The sequence below is a fragment of the Chelonoidis abingdonii genome, chromosome 4 (assembly GCF_003597395.2).
Source record: "Chelonoidis abingdonii isolate Lonesome George chromosome 4, CheloAbing_2.0, whole genome shotgun sequence".
Lineage (NCBI taxonomy): Eukaryota > Metazoa > Chordata > Testudines > Testudinidae > Chelonoidis > Chelonoidis abingdonii.
The window spans coordinates 25086697-25108392 of record NC_133772.1 but is presented as its reverse complement, the minus strand read 5'-3'; the positions used below and the strand labels follow the sequence as shown (position 1 = coordinate 25108392).

The 21696-nt window shown below is 49.1% G+C and overlaps 1 protein-coding gene across 1 annotated transcript in view; it reads left to right on the top strand.

The window, feature by feature from the left end:
- The window catches only part of PPFIA4 (PTPRF interacting protein alpha 4), a 191263-nt gene that overhangs the window by 102672 nt on the left and 66895 nt on the right, over window positions 1-21696 (top strand). Inside the window, 3 exon segments of the mRNA XM_032801614.1 lie at window positions 16414-16515; window positions 17564-17728; window positions 19947-20021. Coding sequence (XP_032657505.1) covers window positions 16414-16515; window positions 17564-17728; window positions 19947-20021 — 342 coding nt within the window.

The following is a 21696-nucleotide window of genomic DNA, read 5'->3' as shown; positions in this document are numbered from 1 at the left end:
GCTCCCCCTCCCCCCTGCCGGCTCACATTACAACCTGACTACCTGTCCCTCACCTACAGACATCCCCTGCTTTCCCGTTCCCCACACAGACAGTCCCTACTCCATCACACCAGGCAGGAGGGCAGCATGTGCAGGGGGAAGGGAACCATAGAAGCTTCTAGAATCATAGACTATCAGGGTTGGAAGGGACCTAAGGAGGTCATCTAGTCCAACCCCCTGCTCAAAGCAGGACCAATCCCCAACATGCACAGGAGCTGGGGGACAAACAGAGTAGCGCAGATAAGAGGGGAAGAAATTAACCTTTTTGTTTTCAAACAGGACAACACACGTATTGCTTTGGAGGCACTGAACAAAAACCTCGGGGCTGCTCTAATATCCCTTCCCTCAGCCATCATCTGCTGAGATTGCGTCGGGCTGCGGCCAGCTGGAGAACAAGATTGCGGGTGGGAAGCATCCACCAGACGATCGCTCTGTTAAGACGGGGTCCGTGCTGGAATGTCTGAGGTGCTGTCTAGAGAACTGGAGCCAGGGGTCTGATGCTCCCTCTCTCCTGCACCGTGTTACTGACACCTGTGCAGTGTGGATGGGAATCTGAATGGGAGCGCTTTGCCTGTGTGTCCATGATAGACAAGGGCCTTTGCATCACTGTGAGTTACTGTAGGATGGGTGACACACCCTGGGCTGCCATTATAGGGAATACAGAGAAATGGGCTGCCGTGAGAAGATCCTTCGCTCGTATCCATCTATTGCTCAGTTGGAGCTAAGGAGCATTTCCCTCTCCCCTGGGACTCTGGTCCCAGGGTGACTGAGCAAGCAGGTGGGAAGTGTAGAATAGAAAAGCAGATAAGTTGATACGCTGCAAACCAAGACTTAACCCATGTTCAGTGGGCTCCTGCTTCATTCATTACACACCACCCAGCCTGTCCACAAGGGGCCCAGATTCTCTCTTAGCTACATTGGTGTAAATCTAGATTTATTGCTGACTCAAACTGAGACCGAACTGGGCCAGAAACAAAGCCCATATCTGCGAGAGCTCTGGCTAATTCAGCTACTGCAAACCACTGAATGAGGCAAGGGACCTGTGGGAACGATGGAACATGCTTGTGTAGCTAAGGACTGTTGGGCCAGAGCCTCAGCATTGACTTCAGCAGAGCTACACCAATTTACAGCATCTCGAGATGTAGCTATATCACAAAGCATATGCCCAAAGAGGCAGAATTAGGGTAGTGCAGGCAGCCTTAACTTTGGCATCCCCTGACTAGGAAGTACTTTCACTTGGCTTTCTTAATGTTCTTGTCTAGATTAAAAGTTAAGGCCATACAGCTGGAAGGGACCCTTCAGGCAATCCCATCATATCAGCCTGTTCATCAGTGCATCAAGCTCTGTCTTATACCCAGTTATGTATTTGCCCCCACGACTCATATTGGGAGGCAGTTCCAGAATCTCCCCAGTAAGAAATCCTCTTCTAATTTCCAGTTTAAATGTATTTGCGGCCAGTTTATCCCCATTTGTTCTGGTGCCAATGCTCTATGTTAGCTTCAGTCGTCCTTCTGCCTTGCTGGTGTTTGCCCCCTCCCTCGCCATATATTTATAGAGAGCAATTGGGCTCCCCCCCGAGCCTTCCTCTTGCCATCTCCTCTCATCAAACAGGCTCTCCATCCCTAGCAGCCCGTCTCTGTGCCTGTGCCAATTTGACTGTAAATTGGTTTAAAAAGCAATTTAAACTGGTGCGAAACCCCCTTTTGAACACTGTTAATTAGATTTAAACAGGGCTCACAGTGATACAGTGTAACTCAGTAAGGAATTGAGTTAGGCCAGGTCTACACTGCGACTTTAAATCGGTTTAATGGCCGATATACCGATTTAACGCTGTATCCGTTCACACGACGTTGTCATTAATATCGACTTTAACGGCTCCTTAAATCGATTTCGGAACTCCTCCCAAACGAGAGGAGTAGCGCTAAATTCGATAGTGATAACTCGGATTAGGGTTCATGTGGACGGAAATCGAACCGTTATGCCGTCCGGCGGCATCCCAGAGTGCAGCACTGACCGCTACTGGACAGCATATCTGTAACTCGGATGCAGCGGCAGGTAAACAGGAAGCCCCGCGAACTTTGGAAATTACATTTTCCTGCTTTGCCCAGTCATGGAGCTCTCGATCAAGCATCGGCTGGCGATGCAGTCTGAAATGAAAAAGAGCTCCAGCATAGCGGTAGAGAGATACTAGTCTGATCGCTGTATGGGGAGTTACAAATTTCCTGTTGTATTCCAGCTCAGATATACAGAACACGAAATGCCATAAGCGTTTGAATACTTAAACTCTCAGGATACAGCAGTCAGCTGCAAGTGACAAGGGTAAACGGGAAGCCAGAGACTGCAATTTTGAAAGACGACTCTTATGTAAGGAGAGCGCAGGGCGTACTGAGAGAACTCCAGCTTTTATCCCACAGTCCACAGCAGTCTCTGAAAACAATTATTTGACATATCTAAGGCATAGAACTCCCATGAATCATCGTAAAGGTTACAAAACAAAGTGTCCTGGCGTGGTTCAGGTAACAGCCTTCCTCAGTTAATTTATCCCTTAAACACCTTTAAACCATACCACACGTGAAATTAAGTAAAGGATAATGATTGCATATGCTAGATGGCGTTTGGCTCAAGTTTTTATCACTCGACGAAAACAGGCGCCAAAGGGATTGTCTGCTGCCTTCACATCAAGGGAGGTGAGGCTGTACCATGCACACCTCAGGGCGCATGTTTTCTGTGCCCCATTTCAGCGCACTGTGCATCTCAACACAGAAGTGGGAACTAATGGGCATAGCTTTGAGGAATCAGCTACCAACAAGTGCACCGCTCCTGATATTGCGAAATGGGTAGCTTTGGTTATCATCGGACGCAAAACAAATCGAAGGTCGTGATCCACACTGTGGACTAAAAGCGCTAAACCGATTATTAGATCAGTTTGTAATATCGGAGTTTAAGCTAATTCGAAGTAATCGTGGTCAGTGTAAGACGTTATGTCTCCTTGAAACTACAGTGCGAGAACCCAGGTGGAAAGACCAATTAGGTGATAGCAGCAACCGGTTGCAGCCAGTTTCATAATGTCTTATAAGAACTTTAAGGCCAGAGAGAAGACCATTAGGTGCCTAGCGTCATTTTGCGCAGTCCTGCAAGATCATACTGACAGTAACTCACCCAGGATTTCTGCTTTCCATCCTAGGCTTTGTGGTCAGAAGACGAGGAGTTTAGAAAAAGTAGATATTCAATCTTGTTTATTTAATAAACTCCAATGTGACAATGCATCCCACAATCCCTTAATAAAGTTTTTCCAAAGAATTAGTTATAGGGCTGTCAACGATTAATTGCACCTGTTAAAAATAGAATATCATTTATTTAAATAGTTTTGGAATATTTTTCAAATATATGTGTTATTTTTTCAAATCTCACCAACACAGAATACAAACGTACAGTGAGCTCACTTTATATGATATTTCTTTTTTACAAATATTTACAACTTGTATAAAACATTGAAATAGCTATAAATTCTTCAATATCACAAACTCATACAGTACTGTTAAGACCTGCAATCTCTTAATCCTGAAAGTTGAAAGCTATACACAATTAGAAATTATGAACAACAAAATAAAACTCCACTCAAAAATAAAACAATGTAAAACTTTAAAGCGTACAGTCCACTTAGCCTACTTCTTGTTCGCCAATGCCTTAAACAATGTCTGTATTATATCTTTGACCACTGGAGGTGTTGTAATAACTGCCTGCCCTCTTTGTTTAACAAATGTTCACTTTGCTTTGAACGTGAGAACAGTCATTCTCCACGAAGAGCATACGAGTTGTCAGCGCATCACAAGATATTTTACTGTGCCAGATGTGCTTAACAATTCATTATGTCCCTTCATGCTTCAATCAACACTCAATTCATGGGATGTGCATTCCATTGCGTAATTGACTAGTTCTTTTTTGCTCAGATAATGATGTAAAACGCAGTAACATTTAGACCGAGCAATTCAATTTCATTATCTGAGCGATACACTAGCAGAAGTTGATTTGTCTTTGTTTGGTGGTTCAGGATCTGTTAGTTTCCGCAATTGGAGTGTATTCGCTTTAACTCTTTTCTAGAAAAGCTATTTCCACACCCCCTCCCTTGTCAGATTTCTGAAAGGCACTTCAGAATTCTTAAACCTTAGGGTCGAGAATCGCCATAGCCATCTTTAGAAATCTCACATTGGTGCCTTCTTTGGCGTTTAGTCAAATCAATGCCAGTAAAGTGTTCTTATAAAATGAAACAACATGTGCTAGGTCCTCATCCAAGACTGCTACCACATGGAAATATAGGCTAGAAATGTAGGAGTAAAACAGGCAAGCGAGATTATAACAATTCCCGCCCAAGGAGTTCAGGCACAAATGTAATTACCACATATTTTTTTAAACGAGCATCATCAAGCATGGAAGCCATGTCCTGGAATGGTGGTCAAGCAGGAAGGGGCATGATGATGTTAGCATGGTGCAAGGAACGGCGCGGTAGCTGGGCAGGCCGGTGACCCACAACGGTGATGAATACAGAATCACGCTAACCCTAAAAAAATTCACTCCAAATCTGAACATGCTGGAGACAACCCTGAGGTTATGCCATGCGCTTGCCAGCACTTGGGGAAAACTAAATAGAAGCCAGATCAGGGCAAGGTGTTCTGAGGGTGCTTGCAAGTGGGAAACCAGCATGCCAGCTTCCTCCGCCAGGGGCCAGTTTCACTCGAATTTGCCAACGAGAGGGTTCATCCACAGGGCCGGCTCACTGCAATATGCCTCTGAAGCTGACTGTCCTGCCAGCAGAAATTCGGACAGGATTTTTGCAGGACTGCTGCTTCTGCCAATCAAGACGCTACCCCACGTTTTGTGTAGCTGCAAGCCCCATTCGAGAGCTTGGCAGCTGTGACACAACAACATCCAAGATCTCCTGGCCAGAGCCATCCTGCCACTCATGGGGAAGGTTGCCGTGAACTTTGCCATCCCTGGAACCAACAGCCAACTGCGGCCGGACATCGTCGTCACCAACAAGGACCACAAAAAGCTCGTCATGGTGGATGTCACAGTGCTGTTCAAGAACAGGACCCTGGCCTTCCACGATGCCTGAGCTCGAAAGGTAGAGAAATATGCCCCTCTGGCCAAAACCTTGAGAACTAAGGGTTACCAGGTCCAGATACATGCACTGATCATCGGAGCCTTAGGCGCATGGGACCCCAGTAACGACTGAGTGCTGAGAAAATGCAGAATTGGACAATGCTACGCTCGGCTGATGCGGCAACTCACGGTGTTGGACACCATTAGGTGGTCAAGGGACATCTACATAGAACACATCACTGGACATCAGCAATACCGGGAGGGATGAGCTGGAGTGCCGATAAGAAGCGCGATCAGGAAAGTAACAAATACTGCCCTCATGGATTGTATTTTCTAAATGGACAACCTACCTAATTCTCAATTACTGAGGAACAATCTCCACTCATTGATATATTTTGCTTTCCACAACCAAATCTCCATACAACTTTTCATGAGTCATGTACTCGAGTATTCAGAGTCTAATATCTAAACTGTATTGTTAAATCTATTCACCTGAATTCGGGTTATTGCTGATTATGCACTATATGTATCTTCTGACTTTTAAAACAAACATTATATTTGTGGATAATCTAAGCACTATACCCAGATGTACAGACACTCTTTTCCCAACCTATGTATTATATAAATTTTTAACATTAGGTTTAATAACATTTTTATATCTCACACATAAATACCTTGCAATGTCAGCTACAAAAGTGCCATGCAAATGTCTGTTCTCACTTTCAGGTGACATTGTAAATAAGAAGCAGGCAGCATTATCTCCCATAAATGTAAACAAACTTGTTTGTCTGAGTGATTGACTGAATAAGAAGTAGGACTGAATGGACTTGTAGGCTCTAAAGTTTTACGTTGTTTTGTTTTTGAGTGCAGTTATGTAACCAAAAAAAATCTACCTTTGTAATTTGCACTTTCATGATAAAGAGATTGCACTACAGTACTTCTTTGAGATGAATTTAAAATTACTATTTCTTTTGTTTCATTTTTACAGTGCAAATATTTATAATAAAAATAATACTATAAAGTGAGCACTGTACACTTTGTATTCTGTGTTGTAATTGAAATCAATTGAAGTGTCACTAGAGGAAGTTTTGGAATTAATTGATAAACTTAACAGTAATAAGTCACCGGGACCCGATGGCATTCACCCAAGAGTTCTGAAAGAATTCAAATGTAAAATTGCAGAACTATTACCTAGGGTTTGTAACCTGTCTTTTAAATCAGCTTCTGTACCCAATAACTGGAAGATAGCTAATGTAATGTAATGCCAGTATTTAAAAAAAGCTCTAGAAGTTATCCCGGCAATTACAGACCGGTAAATCTAACGTCAGTACTGGGCAAATTAGTTGAAACAATAGAGATAAATTGTCCGACACATAGAAGAACATAACTTGTTGGGCAAAGTCAACATGGTTTCTGTAAAGGGAATCAGTGTCTTACTAATCTGTTAGAGTTCCTTTGAAGGGGTCAACAACATGTGACAAGGGGGATCCAGTGGACACAGGTACTTAGATTTCCAGAAGCCTTTGAAAGGTCCCTCGCCAAAGGCTCTTACTAAAATTAAGTTGTATGGGATAAGAGGGAAGATCCATTTCATGGTTGAGAACTGGTTAAAAAGACAGAGAAGGGTGGAAATAAATGGTGAATTTTCATAAGAATGGAGAGGGGTAACTAGTGGTGTTCCCCAAAGGGGTAGTCTAGGACGAATCCATTAAACTTATTCATAATGATCTGGAGAAAGGGGTAAACGTGAGGTGGCAAAGTTTGCAGATGATACTAAAAAGCTCAAGAAGTTACGCAAAGGCAGGCTTTGGAAAGAACTTCAAAAAGATCTCACAAAATAAATGATTTGGGCAACCAAATGGCAAGGGAAATTTAATGTGGATAATGTAAAGTAATGCCATTGGGAAAAAATACCAATCTACATCCATATGACTGTGGGCTAATTTAGCTCCAGCTAATCAGGAAAGAGATCTTGGAGTCATCGTGGATAGTTCTCTGAAAGTGTCCGTGCGTGCGCAGCAGCAGTTCAAAAAAGCAAACAGGATGTTAGCGAATCATTAAAAAAAGGGATAGAGAATAAGACAGAAATTCTATGCCCTTTATATAAATTCCATGGTAACTCCCACATCTTGAATACTGTGTACAGATGTGGTCTCCTCATCTAGAAAAGAAATACTTGGCATTAGAAAAAGTTCAGAAAAGGCAAGTATGATTAGGGGTTTGGAATGGGTCCCCATATGACGGAGAGATTAAAGAGGCTACGGAGTTTTCAGCTTGGAAAAAAACAGAGTAAGTGGGGATAATTTAGAGGTATATAAAATCATGAGTGGTATGGAGAAAGTGAATAAAGAAATGTTATTTACTAGTTCCCATAGTATAAGAACTTAGGGAAAAAAAGAGGAGTACTTGTGGCACCTTAGAGACTAACAAATTTATTGAGCATAAGTTTTTGTGGGCTACCTGATGCATCTGATGAAGTGGGCCCTGTAGCCCATGAAAAGTTTATTGGTCAAATAATTTGTTAGTCCTAAGGTACCAACAGTCTCACTGTTTTTTGCGAATACAGCTACATGGCTGCTACTCTGAAACCTGTCAAATAAGAACTAGGGGCCAACCAAATGAAAATTAGGGGCAGCAGATTTAAAACAAATAAAAGAATTCTTTCGCACAGCACATAGTCAACCTGTGGAACTCGCTTGCCTGAAGAGGTTGTGGAAGGCTAGGCTATAACAGGGTGTAAAGAGAAATAGATAAAATTCATGGAGATTCTTAAGTCCATTAATGGCTATTAGCCAGCATGGGTAAGGAATGGTGTCCCTAACCTCTGTTTGTCAGAGGGTGGAGATGGATGGCAGGAGAGAGATCACTTGGTCATTACCTGTTAGTTCACTCCCTCTGACATTGGCCATTGTTGGTAGACAGGATACTGGGCTGGATGGGCCTTTGGTCTGATCCAGTATGACTGTTCTTCTGTTCTTATGTAATATATTTGAAAATGTAGAATAACGTCCACAAATATTGAATAAATTTCAATTGGTGTTCTTTTGTTTAACTGTATGATTAAAAGTGCAATTAATCACAATTAATTTTTAAATTGTGATTAATTTTTTTGAGTAAATCACATGAGTTAACTGTGATTAATCGACAGCCTTAGTTATCCTCAGAGGTAAAAATGTGCCCTTTATTTCCAGTCTTACTTCATTTAGCTTCTTCGTCCATGATCTTGTGCTTAAGTTGCCTCTTAGTCCCGCTAGTCTAAGGGACTGAGTGCCGTGGGTCTCTCACGGGTTTTCCAGCCCTCGGATCATTCTGTAGCTCTTTTCTTGCACACTTTCCATTTGTTCAACATCTTTTTTGGAAGTGTGGACTCCAGAACTGGGCACAGTGTTCCCATACTGGTCTCACCAGTGCCATATATGGAGGTAATACCAGTTCTGTGAGGCCCCGGAAGAATCCCTAGCTTTTCTATCATGCTTTTCGTCGGTGGATCTCAAAGCACTTCATATTATCCTCATTGGGCGGAGAGGGAAACAATGAGCCAGGGAGCGGGTCCTTGGGGCTCACGGCTCTGTCTGCCTAGTTATACTTACCTGCACCTTGGGTTTCAATACGAGCCATGAAGATCTGAAATGTCCAGAGCTGCCTTTTTCTGGGGATCCCCTCCCAGGCAGGTCTCCTTATGGTTAGTTTCCAAGCTCTGTTCATAATCATTCTTAATCTGAGCCACTATTAGGCCTCTCTGTTTCACTTTCTAATCCATTTATAGGTATCCCTGCTTAGACTGGAAAGCTTATGACAGTCCAGCCTTCTATACATGAGCTGAGATCTACACTCAGAACAAGATCTGGCACATGGTTCTCTAATCTGCCAGGGCTCTCAGCCAGCGACAGAGTTACTCTTAACTCTACCCGCAAAGAAAGGGGAAAAGAAAGCAACTTGACCACCTTATCGCTATTCCCAAGAGTCAGTCGCGGGATGGGTGCAAAAGGCCAAGTTCGCAGTGGAATCTGGCTCCAGTGAAGTCACGTACGTTACGCTAATGTAGACGCCCCTAGCCTTGCATCCCCTTATGATCACCTTACCTGCCCCCCTCTGAATTTGGCTCCCTGAATCTCAGCCCCAGGGAGTCTCAATGGGTGTAACTCGCCTGCAATGGCTCAAGGATGACTCCAACTTGGGTTTAGTAAGCAATGCTCAAACCACTGAGCTATCTCTTCCCCCTCACAACTCACAGCTTTTCCAGCTCCTCCGAGTGTAAGTGACACAGTTAGACCTGCTGACTCTGGCGGGGCTGCCTCGGAGTGTCTAGCTGCGCACACTGAATCCCTCGCTAATGTAGACCTGTTATAGGGGGCTTGAACTTAACTGGGAGTGTTCATGTGGAGTCCCGAGTGCTGCGATCCAGCTTGAGACGAAACTCCCGGGAGGCCGTGGGAAGAGACGTTTCCAGGGATGTGAGAAGAGCATGTGGTGGGCTCCATTTGGGGGAGGATGGAATGCTTGATGGAGTCTGTCAAGCCAGGAGCTGTGCTACGTGGCTAGGAAGCCAGAAGCTGTGTGCGAGCCTGCTGGGCCTTGACCAAATAGGACCTCAGAACGTGTTGGCTTCCTGAGCAGAGCAGACTATTGCTGTGCCAGAGCTGACAAGCTGGGCTCAGTGAAGGAGTGGGAGTAACCACCTCTTTGTTTGGAAGCGCGTTGCAAGCCATTCAACCTTCTCCAAATGTGTTGACTTAGTAAAACAATCGGTCTACCCTAACCTAATCAATTTGAGTGTTCTGCGCTACCAGAGCAAGTCATGCCTGACTAACCTAATTTGCCTTCTATGACGAGATAACTGGCTCTGTCGATGAGGGAAAGCAGTGGATTGTTATTCCTTCGACTTTAAACAAAGCTTTTTGACATGGTCTCCCGCAGTATTCTTGCCAGCATAGTTAAGAGAGTATGGGCTGGATGATTGGACTATAAAGGTGATGAAAGCTGGCTAGAGTCATTGGGCTCAAGCATGGGTAGTGATCCAATGGCTTCATTGTCTAGTTGGCAGCTGGTTTCAAGCGGAGCATGCCCCAAGGGTCAGGTCCTGTGGCCTGGTTTGTCATATCTTCATTAATGATCTTGGAGGATGGCCGTGGACTGAACTCTCAGCAAGTTTGCAGATGACACTAAACTTGGAGAAGTGAGTAGACGTACGCTGGAGGGTAGGGATAGGATACGAGGGGCTAGACAAATTAGTAGGATTTGGTCTTCAAGTGCAGTGCTGTGAGGTGCAGTTTGATTAGTGAAAAAACTTTTCACTCAGAATGAGTGAATCCCATGCTGCTACAGGAATGGGTTACCTAGGGAGTTAGGCAGAAGTCTCCTTTCCTAGAAAGGTTTTTAAGGTTACAGGTTGACGAGAAGCTGGCTGGGATTCATTTAGGTAGGAAATTGGTCCTGCTATTGAAGGCTAACGGCAGTTTGACTGTATACCTCTGAGGTCCTCTTGGGCAAGGCCAATGGCTACATTCTAGTGATCTGATTCTCATGATTTCTGTGGTCCCTGAGTAAACCAAATGACCTAGAGCTGTAACCCAAGGGCAGTTGCTCCAGGTTAATCAGAACACCTGGGGCCAATTAAATTCTTTCTAGAAGCAGTGGAGATAGCTACAATTGATTAGAACACCTGCAGCCAATCAAGGCAGGCTAATCAGGGCACCTGGGTTTAAAAAGGAGCTCACTCCAGTCAGGCGGAGGACAGGAGCCAGGAGGAGAGGAAGTGTGTGTGAGGAGCTGGAGCAAGAGGTTGCAAGGAGCTGAGACTGAGAGGATGTGAGGAGTGCTGGAGGATTGAGAATTATCAGACAATCAAGCATTATCAGACACCAGGAGGAAGGTCCTGTGGTGAGGATAAAGAAGGTGTTTGGAGGAGGCCATGGGGAAGTAGCCCAGGGAGTTGTAGCTGTCATGCAGCTGTTACAGGAGGCACTATAGACAGCTGCAATCCACAGGGCCCTGGGCTGGAACTCCGCGGAGTAGAGGGCGGGCCTGGTTCCCCAAACCTCCCAACTCCTGATCAGACACAGGCGGAGTTGACCCAGACTGTGGGTTCCACCAGAGGGGAAGATCACTGAGGTGAGCAAATCCGCCAATAAGCGCAGGACCCACCAAGGTAAAGACGAACTTGTCACAAGGGCTTGCCAGCAGATTGAGGCGATGTATCATTCCCTCTATTTGACATTGAGTGATGCTCATCTGGAGTACTTGTCATTTGGGGCCCCATGCTACAAAAAGGAGTGAAAAATTGGGAGAATCGGCAAAAAGAGAGGCTGACGGGACCTGGATTGTTTAGTCTGCAGACGAAAGCAGCTATCAAATCCCCCCTATTCTTCTCAATATCGGACAAGAAGTTCCAAAGAGAGATCTAGAGTTCGTCAGGGGTGCAGATGACAGAACAAGGAGCAATGATCTCAGTTGCAGTGGGGGAGGTTGAGGTTGGATATTAGGAAACACTATTTTCACTAGGAGGGCAGTGAAGCACTGGAATGGTTTAACTATGGGTGAGGTGGTTGAATCTCCTCCTTATGGTTTTTAAGGGCAGCTCTTAAAAGCCTGGCTGGATGATTCTCTTGCTTTGAGCAGGGGGTTGGACTAGATGACCTCCTGAGGTCCTGCTACCCTGACTATTCTATGAAATCTGGAGTATCATGGGGTGGTTGATGTCTGGATGGAACTCTCTGATCACCTCTCCTGCTGCAGTGTCTTACTTGTAAAGGAAGAAAACTGGCCGTGGCGTCACCTGCCTGCCCCTGTAACTCTCAAAGCTGCCGGGGAGCCTCCAGGAATGAACTGATCTCATCTGTGCAATCTCTCAATCAGCGAACCCCAATCTCTCTCCACTCTTAAACTGGCAAAGCACCTCTTTCCTTAAACAGCTTAAGAAACACTGAACAGACTGAATATTGTCACGCTAATTTAGAATCACGGGTGCAGTTCTCGATAATCAATTAATCAATTTACACTGCCCCATGAACTCCGCCCGAGGTTTCTAGCTCGCTCATGTTGGCAGCTGAAAGCGTGAGGCTCCACTTGTTGTCCTCTCTCGCAGAGGCAACAGTTACAGAACATCAGTAGCAGAGGGTATTGTGTTAGTCTGATCTGTAAAAGCAGCAACAGGTCCTCGCTACTTATAGGACTAACAGACATTTTGGAGCATGAGCATTGATCAGGTGATTACCACTTCGTCGGATGCATGCCCACATGGCTCTTCTGCTTTTAGGGGAGAAAACATCAATTGGAGTTAGGTTAGGGTAGACGCGGAATTAATGGCTCAAGGATGACTCCAGCTTGGGTTTAGTAAGCAATGCTCAAACCACTGAGCTATCTCTTCCCCCTCACAACTCACAGCTTTTCCAGCTCCTCACGAGTGTAAGTGACACAGTTAGACCCTGCTGACTCTGGCGGGGCTGCCTCGGAGTGTCTAGCTGCGCACACTGAATCCCTCGCTAATGTAGACCTGTTAATAGGGGGCTTGAACTTAACTGGGAGTGTTCCATGTGGAGTCCGAGTGCTGCGATCCAGCTTGAGACGAAACTCCCGGGAGGCCGTGGGAAGAGACGTTCCAGGGATGTGAGAAGAGCATGTGGTGGGCTCCATTTGGGGGAGGATGGAGATGCTTGATGGAGTCTGTCAACCGGAGCTGTGTACGCTGGGCTAGGAGCCAGAAGCTGTGCTGCGAGCCTGCTGGGCTTGACCAAATAGGGAGCCTCAGAACGTGTTGGCTTCCCTGAGCCAGAGCAGAGACTATTGCTGTGCCAGAGCTGACAAGCTGGGCTCATGAAGGAGTGGAGTAACACCATCTTTGTTTGGAAGCGTGTTGCAAGCATTAACACTTCTCCAAGTGGTGTTGACTATTATTAAACATCGAGTCTAACCTAACCTAATCAATTTGAGTGTTCTGCGCTTGGATTGGCCCTGCTTTGAGCAGGGGGTTGGACTAGATGATCTCTTGAGGTCCCTTCCAACCCTAATGATCTATGATACTATGATGAGTTACACCATCTGAGACTCACCCGAGTTTGGCCCAGGGCCCTGAGTAGATGCACCAATCCCTGGGGAGGTGCAATGCTGCATTGCCGAGTTCCTTTCCACCAGCCTCCACATTAGGGGGGATGCTCGAGGAGAGACAGTGGTAAAGATCAGATCCAGCAAGTGTGAGTCAGCCTCTCTCTATGGGGGGGTGGGCGAGAGAGCTAGGGTGAGCATGCTGGCCAGGAAGGGGTAGGAACTGACTGAACTATCCCCTCAGAGGTGGTCCAAAGTCAGACCCCTCTTGTAAACCGAGAGGGCTCCAGCTGGTGTAATGCCTGTGCTGACTGAAGCTGGTGGAGTGGAGAGAGAGGCAGTCTCTGGAGCAGGTGCTGGGCTGATTAGGGCTCCGTAGCTCAAAGTCCACATCTCAAACTGCACCCACAGAACCATCGGCAGCCGGTGCAGAGCCTGGGGCCCAGGGCCGATGTGCTCACAACAACACGCACTGTGCAGTTTAGTGTTTCTCTCCACTGGTTCAGTTCTTGTGCAAAGTGGCCAAGCAGACCTAATGAGAGCTGCCTGGGCAAATGCTGCTCTCCTGGGTGCATAGTGCAGCTAAGGAACTGTGGAGGCAGCCCCTGTTCAATACTCTCTAAGCTGTTCCTAAATGCTCGGCTAGTGTTTAGACCCCCACTAAAGCCCCCCAAATTCTGCCCTGTCTGCGGATGCCTGATTAACTGTGATGTACTGATGAGTGCTCAGTGCAGTTCAGACTTTCTTGCTCTTTTGATCCTCTGCTTCCAGCCCTTAGACCTGATGTGATAATTTCTCCCTGGTTTCTCCAAATGCTGCTGCAGAGGCAGACACCCAGATTGTCAAATGCAACATAGGGAGCAAAGGTGGCTCAGAGTGGGAATCTGGGACTTGGGAGACCCAGGTTCAGGTCTCTACTATGCCACAGCCTCCCTGTGTGACCTTGGGTGAATCACTTCCCCTCTCTGGGCCTCAGTTTCCCGTCTGTACAATGGGGATTCAGCACTGCCCAGTCACATGGGGTAAAAGTTGCAAGGGGTTGGATACTACAGTGATGGAGGCCATAGAAGTACCTTAGACCAGACATGCTGCATGGTACAGACTGGTGTAGGAGGCTGGTGGGCTGGGTTGAGTGGAGCTGCTGTGAGACACATGCTCCAGCACCACTTGCCCTATGAGCCCTGGAGCTGCATCCTGTCTAGACAGTGGATGGGGTTGCCTGCATTTCTCTCAGGGTGAGCATGTGAGTGCCGACTGGGTCCTTCTGGGGGAGAGCATTTACTGCAGGAGAGCCAGGGAGGTGGGTGATGAAACTGGAGATATTGGAATCTAACCAAGAGGAGCTTGTGGTGGTTCCATTATCTCTGGAGAATTGTTCTCCACCATTGGTAGGGGAGGGAGGCTAGATAGGGCAGGGGAATCCCCCATTAATTCTTTCTCTGTGTGACGCCCAGGGTTGGACCCTTGGGGAAGCCACCTGAAGTACTGAGATACCACTGAGTCTACCTGTTCCGCCAGCCTGGTCCCCCTTTAACCTGTCTTGCCAAGCCAGGCCCTGAAAACATCATCTAACACACACACAGGCAGGCCCGCACCCAGCTGAAGACTCAGCTTAAGGGACTTGCTCCAGCACTCAGATGTCTACCTCCCTTGGAGTGCAGACCCACAGGTATATTATGAAATCTGCCTCCTCCCTCAGTGTGGAGAAGGGTATGCAGAACTTCTCTCCCGCCTCCCATTAGAAATTACAGACACTGGGTTATATTCTAAATAAAACAAATGTTAATAACTACAAAAGACAGATTTTAAGTGGTAAAATGGGTAGCAAACAGAGCAAAGCAGATTACTAAGCAAATGAAATCAAGCATGCAAACTAAGCTAGTTTCACTAAAGCAATTGATTACAAATAGTATTTCTCACTCTAGGTATTGTTGCAGGCACTTTGCAATGTTCATGTGGTTCAGAGTTCCAGTTATTCCTTTTCAGACTGGACCCCTGTCTTAGTCTGGACTCCCTCCTTGCCTTCTCTTCTGCAGTCTTTCTTCTTGGGCAGACAGCTTATGGAAAGGAGGAGCCCCGTTGCCTTCCTCCCCACCCTTAAATAGGATTTACATAAGGCAGAAATCTTTTGTTTCCCAAACTTGACCCCTCTTCCCTCACAGTGGAAAGTTACAAGAAGTCCCAGGTAATGTTTTTAGTATCCGGTGACAAGACCACCTGATTCTGTAGGATCACAGCGTTCATGAGTCAGGGGCAGTATGGAGGGTCCACAGGAAGGCCAAGCTTTTCACAATCCATTGTCCTAGCTGATGGGCCATCCACCCTGTCTGGCTTTTCCATTGTTGTACCTGAAGTGTTAGCAGTGGGCATCACCCAAAGTAGCATAGCTGCAATACAGATATAGAGTCAATATTCCTTACTTCAGATACAGAAATGATACAGGCTCGTTGGATAATCACATTCAGTAAATCAGAACCCTCCCAATGATGCCTCACGTGAGCCATCCGGTATGAAGTACATCTCAGTTATGTCATATTCCTATCATAAGCGTATTTTCATAAGGAATATGGAATTCAATGTCACACTCTGCATAACCTGAGCCCGCAGGCCAGCTCAATTGTAAATTCTGGCCAGAGCACGTACAATGATCCCTGGAAGTCAGGCTGATGCAGATGGCAGGGTCTTGCCTTACAGGGAGCGTGTGGAGCTAGTGTTATGGAGCTGTACTAGCTGCAGGTTGGTTAATGGGTCAAATGTAAGGTGATGGTTGTAGCCTAAAAAGCACTACACAGTTGGGGATTGATAGATGGCCTCTCTCCCTGCAGTCATGTTCAGTGGGGCGGAGATCTAGGACCCCCTTTGGTTTAACGGCAGGGTACCTAGCAAGATGCGTTTTGCCCCTGGGCGTCTAAAGACGGTGGAGTCCCACAGAGGCAGTCATTTCTGGAGGAGAGTGAAGGTTTGCTCAGGAAGGGGCTGTCTGTCCGGTTGAGCTGAGGATGGTGTTTGGCTGGGAGTTCGCTCTTGGCATCATTCTGGCGGTATCGTGGTTTTAAGCCATGTCAGAGGCCGCCAAAGTAGCAGATTGGGGCCTCGCTTGTGTCCTCATCGTACATCAATCTGAAGAGAGACGCACCAGGACAGTGCATCTCCTCTCGGGGGTTTGTAAAGCCTCCCAGCACTCAGGGCAGAGCCCAGCCTCTCTGCTCACCATAGCATTGTTCCCTTTTGCAGGAGTTTGCCACGCTGACGAGAGAACTCAGTGCCTGTCGAGAGCAGCTGCTGGAGAGGGAAGAGGAGATTTCAGAGCTGAAAGCCGAGCGGAATAACACCAGGGTAAGTCACGGGGAATAATGTCCATCCCTGGCCCTGAGACCTGGTTGCGTCTAAGTCTATGTGAGCTGAGGTGCTTATTAAAAACTCCAATGGTTCCCAACTCTGGGACTAACGATATCTCTGAGAGCTAGGCAGAGTGAGAGCAGTTGCTATGCAAACCCCGTGCTGTCTTCCTCTCGTGCATTTACACTCTGGTTTGTAGCGTTCTGGGCAAGCGACGCAGAGAAAGCGAACCTCTCTGGAATATGTCCCCTACGGACCTCCATAGACGGGATCTCATTCTGTATGGCTTGGGAACAGACTCCCCTCATCATTTCTCTACAACCTCGTTAAGTTCATACTGATTACACTGCAGTATGTGGACTGCCATACGGGCTGTTCTGACTGTCCTGGATCCACACACAGACTAAAGAGGAACCTCAGTCCTACGCTCTAGAAATCCCTGCTGGTCCAGCCCTGCCCTGGGCCCTGAGCTTTGCTAAGAATCTTCACTCTGCAGCAGCCCCTCAGCTCAAACAACCCTTCCTCTCTCAGCACTGCTGGGGCTTGAGCTTGGGGGAGCAAAGATGCTGTGCAGCAGGGATCTGTGCAGTGTGGCCTTTAGCCGCATGGTGTTTATTTTCAATGGCCATGGTGAGGTGAGCATGCGGTGGAGATTTTGTGGCTGTATTTGCTGGCCGTTTACCATACGTTTTCCCCACATCTGAGCATAAGGCAGAGTGGGTGTTCAATGCATCATGGGAGAGATCTCCAAAGGCTTCCTCATCTTTGCAGCTAGGTGAAGAGGGGTCTCCAGGTCTCCCACCCCAGTAATAAGTGGGTTCACGTTTGTAGCCTCCACTGTGCGCTGGGCAGGCGGTAAAGCATGTGCCCGGCTCTGTGCTGTGGAGCTGGGTTGGTTGTCCAGACAGGGCTGCCGTGTATTGTGCCACCGTGGCCTGTGCTCTGGAACTGGGGAGGAAAGAAATGGCCTGTTCAGCCTCCCGGGCTGAGACGGGAGAGCGAGGCCATGGGAGGCGGTGAAGGCTTCTCCCTCCCTCTCTTGCAGCTCTTGCTGGAGCACCTGGAGTGCCTGGTCTCGAGACACGAGCGCTCGCTGAGGATGACGGTGGTGAAGCGACAGGCTCAGTCCCCGTCCGGCGTCTCCAGCGAAGTGGAAGTCCTCAAAGCGCTGAAGTCATTGTTCGAACATCACAAAGCACTGGATGAAAAGGTGAGCTGTGCCACAGAGGGGCCTGGAGCCAGCTGGGCCCTGCCCCCTTACCACAGCCAGCTGCCCTGCACCTGGGACACTCTGTATCCAGCCATCTCACTGGCCCTGCCTGGCTAGCATCCAGCCCTCTCCCTCTCTGTGTTTGTGGGTGGAGAAGGCTGGACTTGAGGCCTATGGGAAGGCAGGTCCCAGAAATAACCCTCAAGCCATTTCTGTTCCCATCTCCTTTTTTTTCTCCTGTGCAAAGCAGAACTTCCTTGTCTCGAAGCAGCGGGACATGTTTCCCTGAGTGGGACCGCAGGGATCTCTGCAGTCCTGTGGGGCATTATGGCAGCGAGATCACTCTCCCCCTGGATTTTTATCCAGAGCTCTCCTGGCAGAAGTGGGTCAGCCAGAGAGTTGCAGGTGTTGGCTTGCTTAACACAATGCTTCCAAGCCACTTGCAGTGTGCAGCGTCAGCTCCCGCCTTCCCTGCATACTGCGTGTGCTAGGGACGGACAGGCTGGCAGAGCCTACCTGCAGGGTTCCCTCATGTCTCGTTTTAAACATCCTGGAAACCCTGTCCCATGGGAAACCCATCCACAGCCTGAAGCCCCTCGCTCACAGGAACTGATCCTGTAAGTGTCTGTTTCTCAATATCACCCCGTTTCCTCTGACTATGCCCCTAGTATTATGCTAAAAGACCTCCGCCCGTCCGAGAGATGCCGCTGCCCATATTATCTCTTGGCCAGGCTAGGCGGGTTCAGCTCTTTGCTCTGTCCTGACTGTCCTTGGCTCTCCCCCAAGCTGTGGCCAACTTTCTGGCAGCACGGTGATCAGCTCAGAGCCCAGGAGTGGTGCTAGACCTGCTCAGAGAGGCCTCCTTCTCCCTGGTGGGTCAGGGGGCAGACTTTTATCTTGGAAACCTGGGCCTGTCTCAGCATTGTCAGCAGCTGCGGGGAGGCAGAGGAGCAGTTTGGCTCCTGGGGCAGGGGATTTGAGAGGATTCAGATAGCTGCGGGGGCTCAAAGTCATGGCAGGGCTCGGCAGTAGGGGGATCAGGTTCTGGTTGGTCATCTGGAAAGAGCTGGCTCATCTGAGAGCCCTGGTGTCCTGTCCCTGCAGGCTGAAAGCCAATGGGCCGCCAGCAGTGTTCAGGGGCAGATCCTCTGCCCTGTGCTGCTCCCGTTGGGGACCTCTGCCAGCTGGGGCTGCTCTAACCTGGCCTGGGGCAGAGATTCAGAGACATCATTGGTGGCTGGTTCTTGGCTTCTCCTCTTCTGGCCTGCAGAGCCAGCACCCCTCCTGCTCTCCCAGGGGCTCCCCCAACAGGCAAGCAGGCAAAGGAGCCATCCAAGCTGCTGTCTCCTCTCCCCTGCAATGATGCAGCAGCTGCCTGAAGCACTGCTGGTTCTGCCCAGAGCCCAGGGGAGCTGGCAGCGAGGCAGTGACCCTATTACACTGTAGCCACAGGCCTGGTTCAGGTTCTTCAGAGCACAGCTCCAGGGCACAGGCACAGTCCAGACTCACGTGTAAACATCCCTGGGACCCGCCACTGGCTGGGCGCCCTGGTGAAGTGCTCGGCTTTTGGGAGGTAGACGGGATCAGACTGGGGTGTCTGTCAGTGGTGTTGGGACGCTGACCCCTCCCACAGTGACACCCGGACCCCGGGTGCCTCTCTGCTCAGCCCTTCGGCTGCCTTGACCCCAGACTGCTGCATGCTGCAGACGGACGGCTGGGGGTGCTGGCACTGGCAGCGCAGCTCTCCCCGGAAAGCCAACCCAGGGAGCCTGGAGGTGGGCAGAGGAGGAGAATTAGCAGGGGAGAGGGCTGGAGCCAGGTGGGATGGGAATAGCCCACTTATATAGACGAGACTAAATCCTGGGCCCTGTCTGAGCAGCTGGGGCTCCTGGGCAGCCTGGTGATGAGACGCCTTGTATGCCGCTCACACAGCGCCGGGGGAGTGGATCCGATCTGATGCCCATGCTCAGCCCTCAGTGGAAAGGCACCATGGGAGTAACACACATTTGAATCTCTCAGTGACTCCCCCCGAGGCTTTCCCCCTGCAGCCCCTCCCGGCTCTGGCCCATGGCTGATGATTGGCAGTACCATGCTGCTATGGAGTGATCCTGGGTCCCAGCATGTGCTGGGCCTGGGCAGGGAATCGGGCCGAGTCGAGGAGTCAGCAGTGCCCACCTAGCTAAGTAACAACCTTTCCCGTTGTCTGGAACGCCTGCAGGTGAGAGAGCGCTTGCGAGCCGCCTTAGAACGAGTGACAACCTTAGAAGAGCAGCTGGCGAGTGCCCATCAACAGGTAAGAGGGGGCTTCGGGATCCTTCCCCGGGGCCTGCAAGGCCTCGTCTGCTACTGACATTGTGCTGGACAGCCATGTGCTTCCTGGAGGGCTGGAACCCCTTGCTGCAGCTGAAAGAAACACCGACGCTCCTCCACGCCCCTTTGGTAGAGCCAGGAGCCACAGGCATCTGATTGGACAGTGAGTCTGTCCGCTCGGTGGCAGAGGCGCAACTCCTGCCGTTAACCCCATTCGATCTGTGAACTCCAGGAGAGAGACCAGTCTTCATCTTCTTGAAGGAAGTTCCTGGTCCTTTGGCCTGTGTGTCTATGGGTCTGTCCACACTGCGCTCAGAGGGGTGACTGCAGCACGGGTAGACCTACCCAAGCGAGCTGCAACCTAGCTAGCTCGGGAACCAACCGCAGCGAAGCCCCAGCAGCCCGGGCTTCCGTATGGGCTGTACAGGCACAGCCTGGTCTCTGGGTATGTACTTGAGTGGCAAGTCTGTGCTGCCGCAGCATCACTGCTATTGGGATTGGTGCTAGCTAGGTCTGCGTGTGCTTTAGTCACGTCTCTGATTGCAGCGTGGGCATCCCCTGAGCAATGAATCCAACACTAGAGGTGGGATCTTAGATCACATCTGAGAGCAGAGAATGGGGCTTTCTCTCCTCCTCCAGATTTGCTGCTCTTTCCCTCGTTTGACCCTGTGGACAGCCAGCCACCTTTGGCCCTCTCTCGCCCACTGGCCCCTGGCCTTCCTGTGGGGAGAGAACCATTCCTGGGACTTGGCCACCCTGGGCCACCATCCTGCCACAACAATAGCAGGATGAGGCCTCTGCTCTGTGTGACTCACTGGCTCACGAGCATGGGCTTGTGCTGTGTGGCGCTGATTGGGCTGTCACTGGAACTGCGTGTGCCTTTGAGCCAGCCTTCTCGTGCGTTGCACACCAGGGTGCACATGGGCGGCGTCGGCCCAGGTTCCTGAGGCTTGTGCAAAGGAAGGTGCTGGCATAAAATCAGAGCATGTCAGGGGGGTCCTGCTAAAGGTGGTGTCCAAGGGGTGCATCCGGGACATGGGTGATCATTCCCAGTGGTCAGAGGCGGAGCAGTTGAGGGCCAGAACCGGGTTACTGGAGGGAGGCAAGGCAGGGCCAAGGCAGGAGCAGGAGCTGTCATAGCCAGGGGCAAATGTTGTAGCAACTGCTGGGCTGAGCAGCTGGGCTGCTGGCTGTTCCCACTCATCAGGCAGCCTTCTACAGGCCAGCTACCCTCATTAGGTTGCCTGGAGCCTGGCTCTGCTGCAGGCCCTTCATGCTGACAGGTGGAGTGTGGGCAGGTGGGGGAGAGCAGAAGGTTGGGTGGGTTGATTATGATCTTCGTCTCTCTGCCTTTTACCCTAGTGCCCTCCCTCCCTTCAGAAATGAACCAGCCCAGCCCCACGAATGTACCGCCCTGGCACTGCCAGGGGGGTACGATGGGGCCCCATGCCAGCAGGACGCAGATGGGGGTGCAGAAGCTGGGCAGAGAGCGGGGGCCATGGCAGATCTTGCTCTTCAGGAGTTTTCTTCTTCTTCAGCCTGATTTTCCTGTCTCAGTTCTATCTAGTTTCTCCGAACCACGCCTCCGTTTGCCAGCCCGATTCCTCCCCTCCCCCTCCCCCGGGGGTCCGCACGTTAAAACGTTTGTAGGTGGGAAT